We start from the raw sequence: 19,522 nt of genomic DNA on the forward strand, positions 1-19,522 counted from the left end.
ATTTCCCCATTTCAGTGGAGGAAAGATCATTTTGCGTTTCTGAACCTCATAGAATCATAGAATTGTAGAGTTAGAAGGGATCCCGAGGGTCATCCAGTCCAACCCCTTGCAATGCAGGAATTTCAGCTAAAACAATTTGATGCATAAGAAATGAAATTCCAACAAACAGCATAGAAATGTCTTCCTTACCCTCAGAGACACATAATTTGTGAGTTCATTTCTCTGCCATAGCCAGTGTCCACATATTCTGGTTGCTTACATTCCATCGTAATTTGGCCTGTTTAGACCAGGCCTCTGATGCCTTCTGAACAGCACCTCATTTTCTCAGCCCTTGACAAAGAACTAACATTTTTATTCTTAATAAGACTGGGCAGCTGGAGAGGCCTTGGCGCTTGCTGCTGCCCTCGAAGTCACAAGCCCTCCGTCATCCAGAGGCACTGACCGTCCTTGAGGCCTCTTCCAGTCAGGCAGGGCCAAACAGCAACAGGAAGGGAAATGAATCATCAGTGCTTCAGGTGTGTCTGAAAAGCAAACGGGAGCATGGCCAGTGGGTGGCCCCAAATTTTGGTGGCCAGCAAGCCAACGGAACGGGAACAAACGGGCCTCTGTGTTCCTTCAGGCTGAGCTCACGGCCTGGCATCTCCCTAGAGCCAGGGGCTGCCTCCGTTTCCCAGCCTTTCTAGCTGATAAACCATTGTGCATTTGGTGGCTAAATTTGGAGATCCAGCGTGGCGTATTGGTTAGAGAGTCGGATCAGGACCTGGGAGATCAGGGTTCAAATGTGCACTTGGTAATGAAGCTCACTGAGTAACCCAGAAGCCTCTCAGCCCAACCTACCTCGCAGGGTTGTTATGGGGATTCAATGAGGAGATAGAGGACCAGGTATGCTACCTTGAGCTCCGTGGAGGAAAAGGTGGCAAATGAATGGAATGAAAACATCACCATAATAACTAATAATAAATAATTTTGCATTCTTGCCATATCAACAATTATAATAATGTTTTAATTCAGTGTTTTGTTATCCCTGGAGGGCAACAGACATAGCAGGAAGTCCTGTGTCTTTCCAAAACAAATTTCTCCTGTAGTTTAGAGCATCATAAGAGGCTGCTGGATCAGGCCAATGGCCCATCTAGTCCAGCATTCGGTTCTCAGAGGGGCCAACCAGACCAATTCACATATCGCTTTGAAAATCTTATATATATTGTAAAGGATCTTGGCTGCATGCAATAAACTTGTCTTAACTTGACTATTTCCTTCCATCCAAGCCAGCATGGCCAGAAGTTGCTGGTGATGGAGCTGTGTGGCCCCACAGCATCTGGGGCGGGGAGGGGGTAGAGGTTCCCCATTGCTGCCCTGGAGTTTTCCCAGGTTGCACCCCAAGGAGAGAACTGCATTTCCAAAACCTGCCAGACACTGCAGAGAACCTGCTTCTCACTCTCATTTCTTTGCTGCATCAAGTCATTGGAGGAATTTAAGCAGAGGTCGTGTGTCCACCTGTCAGGGATTCTTCAGCTGTGATTCCTGCTTTGCAGCAGGGTTGGACTAAATGACCCTTGGTAGTCCCTTCCAACTCTACAATTCTGTGATTCCAAGTCCCTCTTTCCCCTCTCTAGGTCTCGCCCCCCGCCCCCCACCAAGCTTGAGGGCTTCCCAAGAGGTCCTTGGCTGTCCATGTCCTTTGGTCTGATTCAGGGCTTATTCTCAGGTTGTTCAATCCTGCGACAACCTTGCATGGCGGGTTGCTTCTGTCCTCTAGAATTTGCACCCTGCACCCTCATTGTTGGAAAGCTTGTGAAGATGTATCAAATAAGATCACACCTGCCAAAAGGAAAAGGTGCTTTGCTTTTGCAGAACTGCTTCATGGCACACTCAAATGTGCGTTTCCCCCCCAAGAAAAACTGGAGGGCTGTGTGAGAGAAGCCTTTTTGCCAAACTGGTGCTCCCTCCCCAGCTGATTGGGGTGATGGGAGTTGCAAAAAGGCTGCTGCAGGGGGCTGCAGCTTCTCCTGTTACAGCACCCCTAAACAACACCCTGTGAAGAGGAGTGGGGATCCTGCTGCAGAGGGGCTTGGGGATCCCAGGCTGCCCCCACCTCAGATGAGCAGAGCCCTTGGGCAAGTGGACTGGATGGGACTTGGCAGCCACCAAGTGTAATGACAGGCTGCGTAATGAGAGGTATGCAAAGCCAGCGCCATGCCTCTCCCATGGGAGGGCTTGTCAGACAAGGCTGCCGCCAAGTAGAACATCACAGGGGGGGGGCTGGCTTTTGCAGGTCACCCCCGCCCCCCCACCCCACCCCACTTCCCTGTCCTGCCAGAACTTGGAGGAAAGGCTGCACAGAACTGCATCTGCTTTGATTGCATGAGGAAGAGGAGAGGCAGAAGGCTTGGCCCTTTGGCAGACTCCTTCACCTTTTATTGTGACTGTCAGACTTGCGGCTCCAACTATTGGAGGGCAAAACTCCTTCTCCTACCCCCCCGGGGGGGGGGGAGATTTCTGGTTTCAGCCCTGAAGTTTGTTTACAATCCTGGTGCTTAGTTACTAGATCAGAAGCATTTGCAGAGGGCCTTCCCATCACTGCTACATCACTACAACAGGTTTCAACTGAATCTTAGCAAGGATTCAGACCTCATTATCATAGCAATGGTAAAAATTAAAAGCACCACCTTGGATTTACTCTAGAGTGAAGTGTTTTGAACTCTCTGAAAGTGCTTTATTAATTCATTGGAGGTTTTTAAGCAGAGGTTGAGTGGCCACCTGTCAGGGATTCTTCAGTTGTGAATCCTGCATTGCAGGGGGTTGGACTAGATGACCCCTTGGGGTCCCTTCCTACTATTCTGTGATTCGAATTATTTAGTGTGCTTCCCTTGCAGAAGTCCAGACCCAAAGCATCATCTAGTCCAACCCCCTGCAATGCAGGGATCACAACTATTTCTATTATTATTAGTAGTAGTAGTAGTATTATCATCGGTCACATGTTGCTGATTGGGGAGGTTTGCTGAGCTGGGGAGGCTGCCCAAGGGTGTTTGTGCCTTGCTGGTTTGTGACAGCGGCTGCAATAACTGGGAGTTGGCCTCTTTGCATAGCTCTGAGCATAGGTGTGTAGAGGTGCTCTGTCAGTCTCAGAGCATCCACCAGAAGCTTAGCAGCAGGTAGATTGGGAACTACTGGTAGATCTCTGGGCAACTTGCAGGAAGGATTTAGCAGCATCAGCATCAAAATGACTTCCCCTGCTCCGGATTAGGCTGGTGAAATGAAGAGAGCTAAGCCAGAAGTTGACTCCAATGGGAAAGGATGGTAGGATCAGTTCCATTCTGGTCCTGAAAACAAATCCCTGGGCTCAGAACCAGAGCCGGACCTTGGGCCTCAAATGTGCCGCCTGCTGCCTCTCACGCTTCATTCTGAATAGTGGTTGTGGTTCCCCCAATACTCTGTGCCCAGTGCAACTGAGCTGGTCATGCTCCCCTAAATCTGCCTCTGTCAGAATGTGCTCAGAGGCAGCCTTTTCTTCCTTAGCACACAATTTGCTGTTCCGGGAATCTTTGCCTTGGTGATGGAGCGGCTCAGGGCCCCTGAAACTTCAAATCCTCCTGCCTGTCTACATCCCGAGGAAGCTGGACTTTGGGTGGGGTTGGGCTGGTGAAAGCTGCCCTTGTTTCCTTGCCCTGCTGGCATCTGTGCCGTAGAGCAACCACATCTGGGCGTGGGTGGGCTGGTGGCCAGCCCCACCGTCCTCCCCACGGCGCTCTTTGAAGCAGGCCCTGGTGGGGTGGCTGGCAGATGGGACAGAGCAGCAGCAGGAGCAGCAGCAGGAGCGTGGAGCTCCTCCAGCCTCCCTCCTCCAGCCTCCCTCCTCCAGCCTCCCTCCTCCAGCCTCCCTCCTCCAGCCTCCCTCCTTTCCCCAGTTCCTCCCCACATCACTCTCCTGTGTGCCTGGGGAGCACATCTGGCACATGGAAATTGTTGCCGTTTCAGCCCAGGAGAACGAGCGCCAGGCAAATCCAGCTTCTTTGCAGTCGAGAGCCCGAGGTGGGTGGTATTTGGAACGCAATTGGAGTTTCAGGTGGGGTGGGGATTTGTGCCCAGAGCCAGGTCTGAAGTTAGGCTGGGGTGGTGTGGTCCTTGCCTTTGCAGGCGTATTCCAGACCCTTTCTTGGCACAGGAACACAGGAGCTGACTTTTCCTGAGTCAGACCCCTGGTCCATCTTAGCTCAGTAGTGTCCACACTGACTGGTAGCAGCTCTCTGGGGTTTCAGGCAGCCAGTGGTCTTTGCCATTGCTTCCTGATCCCTTTCATTGGTGATGCCTGGGATTGAACCCAGGCTCTTCTGCATGCAAGGCAGATGCTGTGCCACTGAGCTCACGTTCGGCTTTCATTTAAAACAACCAAAGGAACCCAACACAGCAAGTTTCTAGTCCTCTTCGTTCTGGAGGCACAAACAGGTGTTGTTTTGCCCTAATGGCTTGGTAAGAATTAAAACTGCTCATTAAATGAAGTCAATTTAATTTAAGCAGATTAGGCTACCTGCAGTTAGCACTGCAGTTCCATGCAGATTTACAGGCTCTCACCCACCACCCAATGTACACTTTTAGTAGAAATGATTTCAAGACATTTTGGTGACTGGCAGAAATTCCATAGGGATTCCATAGGGACCACAGGAACTGACCTTTTGTTTCTTTTTTTGATGTATCCAAATTTTGCCATTTGGGGCATAGGCAGGAATATGTCTTCAAAAAATGAAGACAAGGGATTCCCTGAGTTTACAGAGTCCTTTCTAAGCAAAAGGTGGTCTCTTGAGCACCCCCAACACATCTGAAGGCTTTGCTTGTCAGGGGGTGGGGGTTAAGGGTGCTTAGGACCACCCCCGCCCCCAGCTGTCATTACTGAATATGTGAACACACAGCATGAAAGCTTGGTTGCTCTAGAGAGCTTTGGACATGGATGAGCCGAGGCCCATCTAGCCCAGCCTCCTGTTCTCACAGGGTTTGCCAAGGGCTCTCTGCGCGCCTGTGGTTTCCAGAAACGGTGGAGGCAGAGCAGAGCCATGGTGGCTAATAGCCCTCGATAGCCCTCTCCTCTTTCAAAGTCATCCAAGTTGGTGTCCCTCGCAGCCTCCTGTGGGAGGGAGTTCCCCAATTCAGCTATGCACTGCATGAAGAAGGACTTTCTTTTATCTGTCCTGCCTGAATCTTCCAACACTCAGCTTCGTTGGATGTCCATGAGTTGTTATGGGGGCGGGGGGAGCTTCTCGCTTGCTTTGTCTCTAAACTAAAAAGTCCCAAATTCTGCAACCTTTCTTCATAGGATCCTTTTGGTGGCCCTTTTCTGAACCTTGAAAAGCTTGAGAAATAAAAATGCATGCAAGCTGCACATTTCCGGGGTGGGGTGTGTGGACTTTGGACTTAGATGCTCTCTCTGCACTCTACATATGGATGTCTCGATGTATATTGGCATTCCACCTTTTCTTTCTCTTATTATTTATTGTTTGCTTGCTTTGTATATACCGTATGATATAATCTCCTGCTACTCCCCTTTTGGGTTGTTAACAATGTTCAGAAAGATATGTAAAAATTGGGGCATGCTCCCTTCTGTTCTGTATTTTATTCCATTCCTTTTCCCTCTCCCAGACCAGGTGTGACCCTTTCTGCCCCTCGCCACAGCCCTCATGGCAAATTTGGAAGACGCAGCCCACGCCAGCCCCAGTGAGTCCGCCGAGAGTCCGAGTGAGGAGGTTTCCCCACAGAACGACTCCTTCCCACTCTCCTCACTGGCCAACCTGTTTGAGAATGAGGATGGTGCCCCCTCGGCCGAGGCGGCACGAAGCCCCCCAGGAGCCGGGGATGGAAAGCAGAATCTCCGGATGAAATTCCACGGGGCTTTCCGGAAGGGTGTTCCAAACCCCATGGACCTGCTGGAGTCCACCATCTATGAGTCTTCGGTCGTGCCAGGACCCAAGAAAGCCCCCATGGACTCCCTCTTTGACTACGGCACGTACCGCCATCACCCGAGTGACAACAAGCGGAGGCGCAAGAAGGCCCTGGAGTGAGTATGGCGGCTGGTCCTGCTGGAGGGTGGCATCTTCTTGGGCTGGAAAGGGGCTGGGAGCCAAAACCATTGGGCTGGTGCTGGGGTCAGGGCAAACCGTGCAGCCTCAGAATATAGAATGTAGGATGTAGAACTGAAGTTGGAAGGGAGCCAAAGGGCCATCTAGTCCACAGACTTTAGTCACAGCTAAAGAATCCGTGACCAGTGGACAGCCAAGCTCTGCTTAGAAACCTCCAAGGAAGGAGTCTCCACAACCTCCTGAGGGAGTCTCTTCCGTTGTCAAACGGCTCTTACTGTCAGAATGTTCTGCGTAATGTTTAGCTTTAGTTCTTCCTAATATTTAGTCAGAATCTCCTTTCAGCTGCAGAATATATCCCAAAGAACATTTTTTTAAAACCCAGACAAGGGGAGCAGTCAGAAAAAAGCTTAATGATGATTCACCAGCAGGTCTCAGGGGGAGTTAAAAAGAGGGTCTGTAGGGAAGGAGCTGACCTGACCTGAATCAGTTACAGCTTTAAACACTAACACAAACACCTTGATTTCCACCCAGAAACAAACTGGGGTTGTACAAAATCTAAAGGGAACCCCTGCCAGTAATCTGGCTGCTGAGCTGCAACTATATGCTGCCCCAGGGAGCTTACACTGAAGGGTGGCTCTTAAATTGTTGTTGTTGTTGTTGTTGTTGTTGTTGTTGTTGTTGTTGTTGTATTCTTATTAAATTTTTATACCCCTCCATCTGAAGATCACAGGGTGGTTCACAACATAAAAATACAAATAGAATATCTGTAATGTCTAAAAGTCTGTCCTGGGTATGAGATGCATAATTTCTAAGGAAGATCCCTGGAGTTCTGTATTTGCGTCTGGACCTTCCCACTTTTTGCAGTTAATTTCCTGAATAAGTTGAAAATGGGGTGGAGTGAGGGAGTGAGGAATGACCACTAACATAGTTTTGAAACACCACTAGAAAACAAACATTTTGTAGGATTCACCACGAAAGGGCATTTTTGCAAGACTGTTTCCCCAAATGAATGTCTTGGGTGGTGGGATACATTCCCATGAGGGGCCATTTTTCACCTAAGCAAACGAATAGCAGAGTGTAGCCTCTAGTGGGACGTATTGCAAAAGGAAGTGTGTGCACTGACTTGGCAGGACATCAAATTCAGGATGAAAAAGGATGTTTCATTCCCCCCCCCCCTTCTTCAAATTCTGACACTAAAAATGTACCCTGCCGTGAGGTCCTTTTGGTAAAAGAGGAAAAAGAGCGGGAGGGAGAACTGGTGTTAGGAAGCGTTACTGGAGCCCACAAGACTTGGTCCCTGTAATTTGTGATTTGATGATAAAGAGAGGATCCTTGAGCATGTGAAGAATGCCTCTCTCTCTCTCTCTCTCCCACCTCTCCTGGGATTGGATAGCCCAGCTTGAGCCCTGCCATGTCCTTCCCTGTTGAAACCCAGCAAGGGCTCCTTCCCCTCCCCAGCTAGGGAGAGCATCTTGTTCCCACATGGCTCTTTGGGGCCAGGTGTGGCAGGAGTGGGACCTGGTCAAAGAGTCCTCTGTGGAGCCCTCCTGCCTTGGCTGGATGGGCCTGGAGGGGGGGAGGGAGGGGGGGTTGCACCAGCTAGATGAACGCGCTGCTTGAGGAACGGGGGCACGCGGGTGCCAAGAACCCCACAAGGTGGCAGGAGGCCTGAGGTGGGCACGCTGCCTCTCTCTCTCTCTCTCTCTCTCTCTCTCTCTCTCTGAGGCCCAGCCCCACCCCTCCTCCAGGCTGCTTTGGAGACAGAAGATGGATGAGGTGAAGAAAGGGGTCATTCATTGTGGGAGGCGATAGATACACCTTTTGTTCCTCTGTGTTTATATAACATTGTGTGCCCCACAATCTTCGAGTGCCAAGAAACTCCAAGGGTTCCTGTGCTTTCCGAGGTTTGGTTTCCTGGGAATGAAGGCTGATGGAGAGACGGGGGTGTTTTATTTGCACCTATATACAACCTTAACAGAGGAAGGAGTGACTCAAGAGCACCAACACCCCAGCAGATCTTGCCTCTCCTTTAGGGTCTCAGGGAAGCCGCAAGGCACAGCTTTGGGGTCTAGCACAGAGTAAGTCCAGCCTCTGTGTCTCCAGCTTTAGGCATCAGCCACAAACTCCCTCAAACAAACTCCTTGGCCTGTTATTCCCCATCCTGCGATGATGAGGAGGCAGCCAGCTCAGTGAGGTGGGGAAAAGGCCTGCCCATTTGTCTCTATGGCAACCGCATCAAATATGTAAATGATGGTACTATCCTGACCAGCCAAGGCCATTACCTTGCAGCAAAAATGGTGTGGCTGGTTTAGAGGCTTATTGTGCTAGACCACGGGTGTCAAACACAAGGCCCGGGGGCCTAATCCGGCCCGCCAGACCTCGTCATGTGGCCCGCGCGCACCTCCCTCCCTCCCGGCGCCCGCCCGCCCGCACCGGGGAGGGAGGGCGCGCGCGCTCACTGCACGCACGCAAACACACACGCACAGGCGTGCGCACACAGAGCAACCTCCTTCCCCTTCCCCCTGATCACGTGCCCCACTGCTGCCGGGACGGTCACCAGCACCACCCCCTCCCTGCATCTACACACACACACACACACAGCCGCGCAGCTGGCCTCTCTTGTTCCGTCCGCAGCCGGCACAGGCGCTTCCCCTCTGGGAGCCTCGCGGAGAAAGAGGCGCCGCGGCGGGGAGGAAGAGAGAAATAGCAGCCGGCGCCGATCTCCTCCTCCTGTTTCGCCACTGGCGGAGGATCCTTCTCCTTCCTGCTCCTCTTTCCTGCCGCCACCGCCACCGCCTGGAGGTAGCTTTTCTCCTTGGCGTTGCCGGCCGGCTCTCCTCCCTTTCCCCGCGCGCCCTTGTGCCGCTCCCTTGGGGGGCCATGGGGCTCCTGTCGCAGGGCTCCCCGCTGAGCTGGGAGAAGACACAGCGCCACGCGGAGCACGTGCGCAAACACGGCATCCTCCAGTTCCTGCACATCTACCAGGCGGTGGGAGAGAGGCACAAGGCAGAGGCGTAGCTAGCCTCTGCGCTGCTGGGGGTGGGGGCAGCACAGAGGCACCCCCCTGGGGGAGGGACACGCCGCACGTGGATGCAGAAAGGGGGAATTTCCCCCTTTCCGAGGCTTTTTTTTGGCGGGGGGTGGTGGCCAGCGAGGAGGGGTGACAAGCGTGACACCCCCCCTTGCTGGTCGCCCCCCCGCCGAAAAAAGCGGCGGAAAGGGGAAAAAGAAGCAGAGCCGGCGTTTGAATGCACCGGCTCTGCTTCCTTTCCCCGCCCCCAGCGTTTTTTTCGGCGGGGGGGGGGGTGGCCAGCGAGGAGGGGGTGACAAGCGCGGAAAGCACCCCGTCCATGTGCTGCTGCTCCCGGGGTGACGGAGGGAGCGGCGGCATGTGGGAGTGGCGGGAGGGGCCGCCGCTTGTCACCCCCACCCGCCGCTTGTCACCCTGTCACTGGGGGCGTACCGTCCCTACCGCCCCTCCCCAGCGACGCCCCTGGCACAAGGACGTGCTCAAGTGGGGCGACGAGGTGAGTGAGGGCCGGGGAGATGGAGCTGAAGACCGGATGGATCCAAGAAGCTGCCTTCCTTCCTTTCCTCTCCTCTCCTCTCCTTCCTTCTTTCTTTTTTTCTCTCTCTTCTTTCTTTCGTCCACCCACCATGGTGGGTTAGGGTTAGGGTTGCTGCTGCTGCTTCAACTTCAACACAACAACCTTGGGAGGTAGACCGCTGGCGGCCCTGCCCTCGCCCAACACCACTGCACGGTGCACATGTTCATAGCTGTCAACTTTTCCCTTTTCTTGCGAGGAATCCTATTCGGAATAAGGGAATTTCCCTTTAAAAAAGGGAAAAGTTGACAGCTATGCATGTTGCATGGGGAGCGAGTTTACTGGGCGTCGACGGGGTTTGCCCTGAGGAAAAAGTTTGGGGTTGTTATGGTTGTTATTGTTATTTGTTAAATTTGTTTGCTGCCCTTGGATCTCAGGATAGTTCACGACATGAAAAAGCACAACATACATAATAAAGCAAACCAATAAGACACACACACACACACACACACACACACACACACACGGGTTCCCTTGCACCCCCAATTCTGCTGGTTCACACTCAACCGAGACCATTTTTTGCAGTGTGAAACCTGTGTCACCTTGGAAAGCCACAAGCACATCCAATTTAAAGCTTGTGCCTCACATTCGGTTTCAGAAGTGGTTTAAAAGGCTTGTATAGCATCACTTATGAAAATGCCCTTCAGCTTCCCTCCTGCATGTAACAGATTGCTTTGTGCCTGGGTCTTCTCACATGGTGACAGGCATGGTGCTTGTTTACTAATTAATGGGTTTGTGTATGCTAGTCCTATCAGAAGGGCCATGATTTACACCAGTGCCACCGTGCTCTCCTTTCACCCCGAGTTAAAATGATTGAAGTAGTGCACGGAGTGGACACATAGTCCTACAGATAAAACCGGCCCTTTGAGGGTGACCAAACTGCTGATGCGGCCCCCGATGAATTTGAGTTTGACACCCCTGTGCTAGACTGTAAACCTTACCGGATACAGAACCATGGATTTGGAAGGAACCAACAGGTATCATGCAGACTGACCCTCCTAATCTATAACTACAGGGTGTATATATAAAAACAAAAACAGAGGCCAGAGATCAGCCCCAAAACCTATTTGCAAGGCCTGGAATATGGGTTACAGTGCCCTTTTGCAGCCCCAAACAACCAAAGCCGCCTCTCCTACACCTAGGACTGGAAACTGAGGCATCAACTCTGCAGAGTGTGATAAATCCTAGCAACTTTGTAATGGACTTCAATTCTTCCAGGCCGCTCTGTCGCCTGCCACCTCTGAGGCTTGTTTGGTCCAGCACATGGAGGTTTGCTCACCAGCTTGCTTTGTCCCCAGGAAGAAACCCCCCAGCACCAAGGGACCTGCCCCCCACCCACCACCTATCCTCAAGGTGTTCAACCGGCCCATCCTCTTCGACATCGTCTCCCGGGGCTCCACTGCCGACCTGGATGGGCTCCTGCCCTTCCTGCTAACCCACAAGAAGCGCCTGACAGATGAGGAGTTTCGAGGTGAGGGGGACGAGAGACAGGGCCACCCATCGGTGAAGAAGGGTGTTGAGCAGGCAGTGGCTGAGGTGTGCTGCCAAGGGAGCTGGGTGCTCTCTGGTCAGGGGGCCTGCAGCTGCCATGAATTCTGCAAATGCAGACTTACTTCTTTAACCTGACAAGAGCTGAATCTACACTGACCTGTTTAACGTTATTAGGACGGAATTAGATATATCATTCTAAAACGTGAAAGGGCATACTGGTAAATTAAAAGCATTTTGTACCTTGTTTTCTCCATAAAAACACTGTTTTCCTACTGTTGGTTCTTGGTTCCTCTGCAGCGCCCTCTGGTGTCACATTTTAATAACGCCTTATGAGTGTTAAAAGCAGAATGTAATGTGTCCATCTGTGTTATGAAAACCAATCCTTAACCCTTCCTTAACATTATAAACCATGAGTGTAGATCAGCCCCAGGCAAGGGAAGGAAAAGGGGGGCAGCAGGGTGTCCCTGTCCTTGAGGTACGTGTGGCAGGGTTGTTTATTTTATTTTATTGCATTTCATAGAATCCCAGGATTGTAGCGTTGGAAGGCACCCAAAGGGTCCCTTGTCCAATTGCCTGCAAGGCAGGGACTTCTGTCCCCCTGCTTTCTCCAAGGAGCTCAAGGTGGCTCTCCTCCTCCTCGTTTAATCGCCACAACAACCCTGTGCGGTGTGTCCGGGCAAGAGGCAGTGACTGGCACCCAGGGTCATCCAGGGAGCTTCAAGACCAAGCGGAGGTTTTGAACCTGGGTCTCTCGGGTCCTTGACTGACATGACACCACCCTGGCTCTTTCCTGCCTACTGGATGCTGGGAGTCTTGCTCAGTTCTCCTCCTCCGCTTGAGATGGACAGGAGCTTTTCCAGAGCATGGCCAGCGTTTCAAATATTAATTGTGGATTGTGTTGTGGAGACTCCTTGTGCTTTCGTCCCTGTAGTCAAACAGGTTGGGTAGGTTTTGTGTTTTTTAAAAAATTGTTTCAAAATCTGCTTGGCCACAGACTCCAGTGGGGCAGAAGATGCCTGTGTCTGGGTGTCTGTGCCTTCCTTTAGAAGCAAAGACAGTTTCCCTGTTTATGCAGGTTTCTCCAGCACCGGGGGGCGGGGGGGGGGGAGAAAGAGACCAAACCTCACCACCTACCAAGAGTGCTACTAGATCATGTCTCCTAGCCCCCTGGCTGTGCTCTTGCCTCCACGCTCCGAGGCAGCAGATGCTAGTGAATGCCACCTGCTGGAAGGTGCAGGAGGGCAGAGATGCTCTTGTGTTCCAGTGCTGCTGCTTGCGGGCTTCCCATTGGGGGCATCCTGGTGGCCACTGTGAGAACAGGACGAGGTGGGCCCCCACTGGCCGCACCAGCAAGGCCTTCCATTATGTTCTTAGAGCATTCCAATGAGATTTCCTCAGGTGGATCAGAATTCTTAAAAAGCAAAACGGTTGACAAATACTTTGCCATGCTCTTCAGTCCCTTGCTCTCATTCAGCTCACTTCAAAGCCACAGTCCATCTTGAGCCCAAGATTCTGCCCAGCTTTTTCAGGTTTCTTTCTTTAAATAAAAGCTGTAGAAAGCCGCTTTAAAACACAAAACTATAGCTCAGAATGCACTTGATTGCTCGTGCCCAGCAATATTGATGATGTGGAGCCAGGGCACTGGAACATTGTGCTTTGCACATGCTCAGTGTGTAGGGGAGCATGCAGAAGAGAGGGGGAATGGGCCTCAGTTTGTTAGCATGGGGTGATGCAAATGCACATATAGGACCATAGAATTGTAGAGCTGGAAGGGACCCCAAGGGTCATCTAGTCCAACCCCCTGCGATGCAGAAATCACAGCTAAAGAATCCCTGATGGATAGCTATCCCACCTCTGTTTTAAAACCTCCTAGGGAGACCATTCCACTGCCAAATGGCTGTTACTGCTAGAAAGTGACTGGAGAGTGTCTGCAGTTCCTGATGAGGGTTGGAGAGACCTGGGTTCAAAACCCCCACTCAGACTCAAAAGTTGCTAGGTGACTTGGGCCAGCCACTGTCTCTCAGACTACCTCACAGGTCTGTTAAAAATAAGAGGTGGGGGTGGGGGGGTGGGGTAACAACGTACACTGCCCTGATCTCCTTGGTGAAAAGTTGAGAGGTGAACATTGTAAAGGAGTAATTGCTGAGCATACTCCAGAGAAGTGCTTTCTTGGGGAGTGAGCAAGATACTGAGCTCCATGTTTGTGGTGCAACATCCTGTTCTGTCCGCCCCCCCCCTGCTCCCCCCCCAGAGCCCTCCACCGGCAAGACCTGCCTCCCAAAGGCCCTGCTGAACCTGAACAATGGCAAGAACGACACCATCCCATTCCTGCTGGACATCGCAGAGAAGACGGGCAGCACGCGGGAGTTCATCAACTCGCCCTTCCGGGATGTCTACTACCGAGGTGGGAGGGGGACTCTGGCAGGAGCAGTTTGGGTGGGAGGGCAGCTGCTCCAAGGTGGGGAACAGGTCACCGTGCCTGGAGGCTGTGGTGAACTTGGCCTTAATCACTCCTTGAAATTATTGTCCAGGGGGCCTCAATCCCATGCTTGAGTCCTGATCAAGCCAGTTATCTACAGGCTCCTATTTCCCCATCTTTTTACTTTGGTTCTGCTATTCAAGGAGAGCAGGAAAGAGCTGAACACCTAGCCCTGAGATTCCACCAGGCACTTCTTTCTGGGTTTCTCAGTCCTGAGGGCCAGAAACTTGTTCATTTGTTTTTAAATGAACACCATTATTATTATTATTATTTATTAAATTTATCAATCACTTTTCTTGTCACAGAAACTCAAACTGACTAATAATATTTTAAGCAAAAAACAAGCACATACATACATGAAAGCCAGCATCAAAAAACTAAATCCAATCTACGCTAAAACATTCCACCCACGCAGGAAGGCTTGAGGAAAGAGGATTGCTTTGGCCTGGCACTTAAAGATTTGTAATGATGGCACCAGCCAGGCAAGCCTCCCCAGGGACAGCAACCACTGAAAAGACCCCATTCTTGTCTTGCCACACGGAGCAGGGCCTCAGGTGATGAGCGCAGGCTCTGGGCTGGTTTGCATGAGCTGAGCTGGTCCTTGAGGTACTGAGCCATATAATGCAGTACAAAGGCAGGGGGTCACACCTCATGCTCCACCCACTTTCCCCTCTGGCCACGCCTACCGCTGGCAGGCGAGATTCCAAGTGAGCCGAATTGACCAGGCGGTGGCACTCGGGTCTGATTTGTGGTGGAATCGCAAGGAAACATATCAGAGGGGCCACAGGCTTGGCAGCAATGAGATGGGAGATTGGCTGGCAGGCCTAGTGGTGAAGCCTAGTGGCTTGTGCCTGAATTGTGGTTTGGGTTGTGTGCCCCCTGCAGGCCAGACTGCGCTGCACATTGCGATTGAGCGGCGCTGCAAGCACTATGTGGAGCTGCTGGTGGAGAAGGGGGCAGACGTCCACGCACAAGCCCGGGGCCGTTTCTTCCAGCCCAAGGATGAGGGCGGCTACTTCTACTTCGGTGAGTGGGACAGGGAAGCCTCGAGGTCCCTCCATGGGGTCTGGCCTGATTTCTGCCGATTGCTGCCGCCGCCGCCTCATAAATACTGTTCTTTTTGCAAAAGTGTACAAAAGAGGAGCTTACAATCTGATTCTTTTTCCAGCAAAGAACACAACAGAGGAGGAGAGAGAGGCATGGCAGAATGAGGAGAACAAACCACACCTACAGATGTTGTAGGTTTGGTTAACTGTAGATGGAGGTGCATTTAGGTGCATGGAGATATGAGATCTGGAGGTAGACAGGGGCACCGAGTAGGACAAGTTTCGCCATGGGCACATTTGGATTTTAAGCGAGTGCCATTGGATCCATAAACTAGGGAACTCCGTGCCATCGGAGTCAGTGATGGCAACTGACTTGGATGGCTGTGAAAGGGGATTAGACACGTTCTTGGAGGAGGAGATGGCTCTTGATGGCTCCTAGACCCAGTGGCTCTGCTCTGCCTCCACAGCTGGAGCCAGCGCCAGCCATGCTTCTCCATATCAGTGGGTCCTGCCTGAGGACTTTCCAGAAGAGGCATCTGGTCGGCCACTGTGAGGACAGGATGCTGGCCTAGATGAGCCTCCTTTGGCCTGGTCCAGCAGACTCTGCTGATGCTCTTGTGTTTAGGAGTGGGAAGATCACCCCCTCACCACCAAGGGAGCAAAGGGAATGATTTCAGAAGATTTGTGGGTGTCAGGGAAAGACCTCAAGTGCACCCTTGTAAGCATTAAAGGAGGGGGTGCACTCAGTGAGTGAGAATTTTAAGAAACAGGCACCCCCAATAAAAGTCCGCTGCTCTTGCAAGAAGCCTCTGTGCATTGCAGCACTCAAAGGCCAGGAGTCCCTTTTTCACCCAGGCTTTGTGGAGACACATCCATCCAGCAGCCCTATTTGAGGAAGCAGAGCGCTCTGTGACTGATTTGGTTGTCTTTCTCTTTTTCATAGACTCATAAAATTATAGAGTTGGAAGGGTGACCCTAAGGGTCCTCTAGCCCAACCCCTGCAGTGCAGGAGTCACAAAAGCTTCCAATGAAGGAGAGCCCACCGCTTTCCAAGGGAGTCTGTTCCACTGTGCAACAGCTCTGACCACCAGAAAGTTATTCCTAACGGCTTGTTGGACTCTCCTTTCTTGTCATTTGACTCTGTTGGCTCAGGTCCCCTGCTCTGGAGCAGCAGGAAACCAGCTTGCTCCATCTTCCATCTTCCCTCTTTCCTTCCGCCCTCCTGCCCAGGTGAGCTGCCCCTCTCCTTGGCGGCTTGCACCAACCAGCCGCACATTGTCCACTACCTGACGGAGAATGCCCACAAGCAGGCCGACCTGCGGCGCCAGGACTCTCGTGGCAACACGGTGCTCCACGCCTTGGTGGCCATCGCAGACAACACTCGTGAGAACACCAAGTTTGTCACCAAGATGTATGACCTCCTCCTCATCAAATGCGCCAAGCTCTTCCCGGAAACCAATCTGGAGGCCCTGCTGAACAACGACGGTCTGTCGCCACTGATGATGGCTGCCAAGACGGGCAAGATTGGGGTGAGATGGGCGTCCGGAGGGAAGGGAGCTGCTCGGAAACAAGCCAGCCCTGTTGGCCCAAGGCCTGGCAGCACACCGGGTGCCCCAGGGCGAACAACCTCACAGGGGTGTTGTGAGGATAGGAATGTAAGAAGCGGCAGCCTTGGAACTGCCTGACTATGGATACCAGGCAGGCATCTTCACGGCACTCTTTGCAGCTCCTGAGAAAAATATTTTTGTTTAGACAAGTCTCCCTGGATATGGGGAATGTTGACATCTGGTGGTGTGTTTTTTTAGCTTATCACTGATTTTAATTACTTTTTGAATATTTAAATCTGCTGTATTTAAATGCTTTTCTTGCCATTTTTTTTGTTTCATTCTTTTTGTAAACCACTTTGAGCTTTGACAGTCATGGGGTATATAACTTTTTTGAAATAAATAAATTAAAATAAAATAATCATGGGGGGAGCCATGCCCAAAGTCCTGAGCGACTTAGAGGGTGTAGGGAGGAGTGAGGCTCCACAAGAGAGCAGGTGGGTTGCCCAGGCAGAATCTCCAGGGAAGAGGAGCTTCTGAGCAGGCGGGTGATGGAAAGGGGCCTCTTTCCACCCCCAGGCGCCCTTCAAGCACAATTCCTGTCAGCCCTAGCTGTCATGTGACTTGGTGCAGGACTTGTACTGTGGCTGCTCTTGTTCTCTAGAACAGCATCCCTGTCGAGGCATGACAGGCTCCCACTTTCTGGAAACAGCTGAAGACATTTTTGTTCCAGCTGGCTTTCCCAGCTGGTTCCCATCCATAGCTTTCTCTCCCATGGATTTTTCCACGCCCTTCCAAAGCCATCCAAGTTGGTGGCCATCGCAGTCTCCTGCAGAAGCGAGTTCCATAGGTTAACTACGCACTGCATGGTGAAGGAGCCCTTTCTTTCACTGTCCTGAATCTTCCGTTTCAAGACTTAATGGTCCCAGAGGATGTCCTGCAATTGGGGTGTCTTTCTGAGCATGTCCAGAGTGCCTTTCCACGATGGTGGACATTGCTGCCTCCTGCAGGAGGGAGTTTCACAGTTCAGCTCTGCGCTGCAAGGGGAGGGCCTTCCCGTCATCTGCCTGACCCTCCTCCCCACTTGTCTTGCAGACCTTCCAGCACATCATCCGGCGGGAGATCAAGGACGAAGATGTTCGGCACCTCTCCCGCAAGTTCAAGGACTGGGCCTATGGCCCTGTCTACTCCTCCCTCTACGACCTCTCCTCCCTGGACACGTGTGGGGAGGAGGTCTCGGTGCTGGAGATCCTGGTGTACAATAGCAAGATGGAGGTGAGGCTCCGGGACGGGGGGCAGAGAAGGAAGCTGCAGATCAAGGCAGCTTGGGTTGACAGTGCTGGGCCTTTGGTGTGGCCAAGTGGGGGCTGCCGCCGTCTTTGTTCACTGGGCCCCTCTCCCTGCAGAACCGGCATGAGATGTTGGCCGTGGAGCCCATCAACGAGCTGCTTCGGGACAAGTGGCGGAAGTTTGGGGCCGTTTCATTCTACATCAGTGTGGTCTCCTACCTCTGTGCCATGATCATCTTCACCATGGTGGCCTACTACCGCCCCCTGGAGGGCACTGTGAGTACTGCACCTACTCCGCCATGGATCTCGAAGGCTGCCGAGCGGGGCAGAGGGGCTGCGATTTAAATTGGGGCTCTGAGGCTTGGGGCACAGCCTCCCACTTCCAGTTCCCATGATGCCCCAGCAAAATGTTGCTGTGCTGTGCTGGGGCTGGTAAGAGATTGGTCAACGTGGGGTGATTGGAACTCTTTGGTGTTGATCCCTACGTACTCTCATTGATTCAACAACTGAACAATCAAATATACGTTAAAGTTACAAAAGATGGTAGACTTGCAGGTCCAATTGTGAACAACTGAGGAGTTAGGCAAGGTTGTATCCTGGCTCCCACCCTATTCAATCTTTTTTTATCCGACCTTCCATCTTATCTTCAAAATGTAACCACTCATATTCCCTATTTAAATAATATTCCAGTTTTCATATTACTTTATGCAGACCACACTACAATAATTTCACTCTCTTCCCTGGCTTAAAAAAATTACTTAAGAGTTTCTCAAATTACTGTTCTCTCAATAATCTCAAAATTAATTATGATAAGACAAAAATCATGCAATTTACAAAGAGGGGGGACCCAAAAAATTGGATAATAGATGGACATCTCATTCAAGAAGTTAAGCATTTTAATTATCTGGGGATTGTATTTAAAAACAACATGAACTGGAAATCACATATTTGTGCTGCAATAGCTAAGGCTAAAGTGACGGCGCATCATATCAAATCTTATTTTTTCTCTCCCTTAGGAAATAGATATATCCCAGCTGTTTTGCAAGTGATTGATATGAAACTTTGTGCCAAACTTTTATATGGTAGCCCAGTGTGGATTTTAGGTGATCTTATGAGGTTGGATAAATTTCATGAATCCCTTCTCAGGTCATTACTAGGACTTGCAAACTACTGAGTTTGCAATATGTTGTGAGTTAGGAGACGAATCAATATGTTGTGAGTTAGGAATACTTCCCTTATCAGTAAGAGCATGGTTGAGAACCTTGAAATATTGGATCTTCCTTCATTACAGAGCCCTATCTGCCTCCTCTCTCCTTTACGATCTTTTAAGTGATAATGTAATTTGCAATCTGTCTGAGATGTGCAGAAGAAAACTGAGTTCCATAGGGTTTAACTTAATTGGCCTCGAAAATTCTGACCCTAAATATATTTGGGCAATTATTAGGAAGAAGCTTTTAGAAAATAGTCTTCTCTCCATTCTTGATGTCGCTAAGTACAGCACTTGCTAAAATCTCCCTTTATGCCGAGATTTCCAAAAGGGATATATTACAAATCTTAAGAACCACGAATCCTGTAGATTGTTTATGTTGGCTAGATTTAACATGTTTCCCTCCATGATGGTAAGAGGAAGGTATTTCGCTCTTCCAAAATCTGAACGTTTCTGTAAATGCAGTAAGAATGAACTTGATACATTGGTCCATATCTTGTAATTTTGGCACTAATGCTAGAAGTCAACTATTAAATGCTTTACAAATGGACAGGTCTACCTCTATGTTTCCAACCACTCAAATACAACTATCGGATAGTAATGATAAAATCACTTCAATAGTGGGAGAATTTTTAAGCTTAGTCCATGCAGAAAGATAAGCCGTTACAAAGAGGATTAAGGGATCTTAATTAAATAGTAAAACGGAATTGATATATTGTTATATCATTTTTGCCATCTGAAGTTTTAACTTAGGTTTGTTATGAGAAATTTGAAGTTATTTTTTTATGGATTAGTA

The 19,522-nt window shown here is 50.7% G+C and overlaps 1 protein-coding gene across 1 annotated transcript in view; it reads left to right on the forward strand.

The window, feature by feature from the left end:
• The window catches only part of TRPV4 (transient receptor potential cation channel subfamily V member 4), a 49,537-nt gene that overhangs the window by 17,693 nt on the left and 12,322 nt on the right, over positions 1-19,522 (forward strand). Inside the window, exons 2-8 of the mRNA XM_033169580.1 lie at positions 5,629-6,043; positions 10,969-11,141; positions 13,413-13,565; positions 14,526-14,666; positions 15,917-16,215; positions 17,326-17,505; positions 17,637-17,795. Coding sequence (XP_033025471.1) covers positions 5,667-6,043; positions 10,969-11,141; positions 13,413-13,565; positions 14,526-14,666; positions 15,917-16,215; positions 17,326-17,505; positions 17,637-17,795 — 1,482 coding nt within the window. The 5' untranslated portion in view covers positions 5,629-5,666. The remainder of the gene's footprint in view (positions 1-5,628; positions 6,044-10,968; positions 11,142-13,412; positions 13,566-14,525; positions 14,667-15,916; positions 16,216-17,325; positions 17,506-17,636; positions 17,796-19,522) is intronic.

Source organism: Lacerta agilis, chromosome 14, assembly GCF_009819535.1.
Source record: "Lacerta agilis isolate rLacAgi1 chromosome 14, rLacAgi1.pri, whole genome shotgun sequence".
In the NCBI taxonomy this organism is placed as follows: Eukaryota; Metazoa; Chordata; class Lepidosauria; order Squamata; family Lacertidae; genus Lacerta; species Lacerta agilis.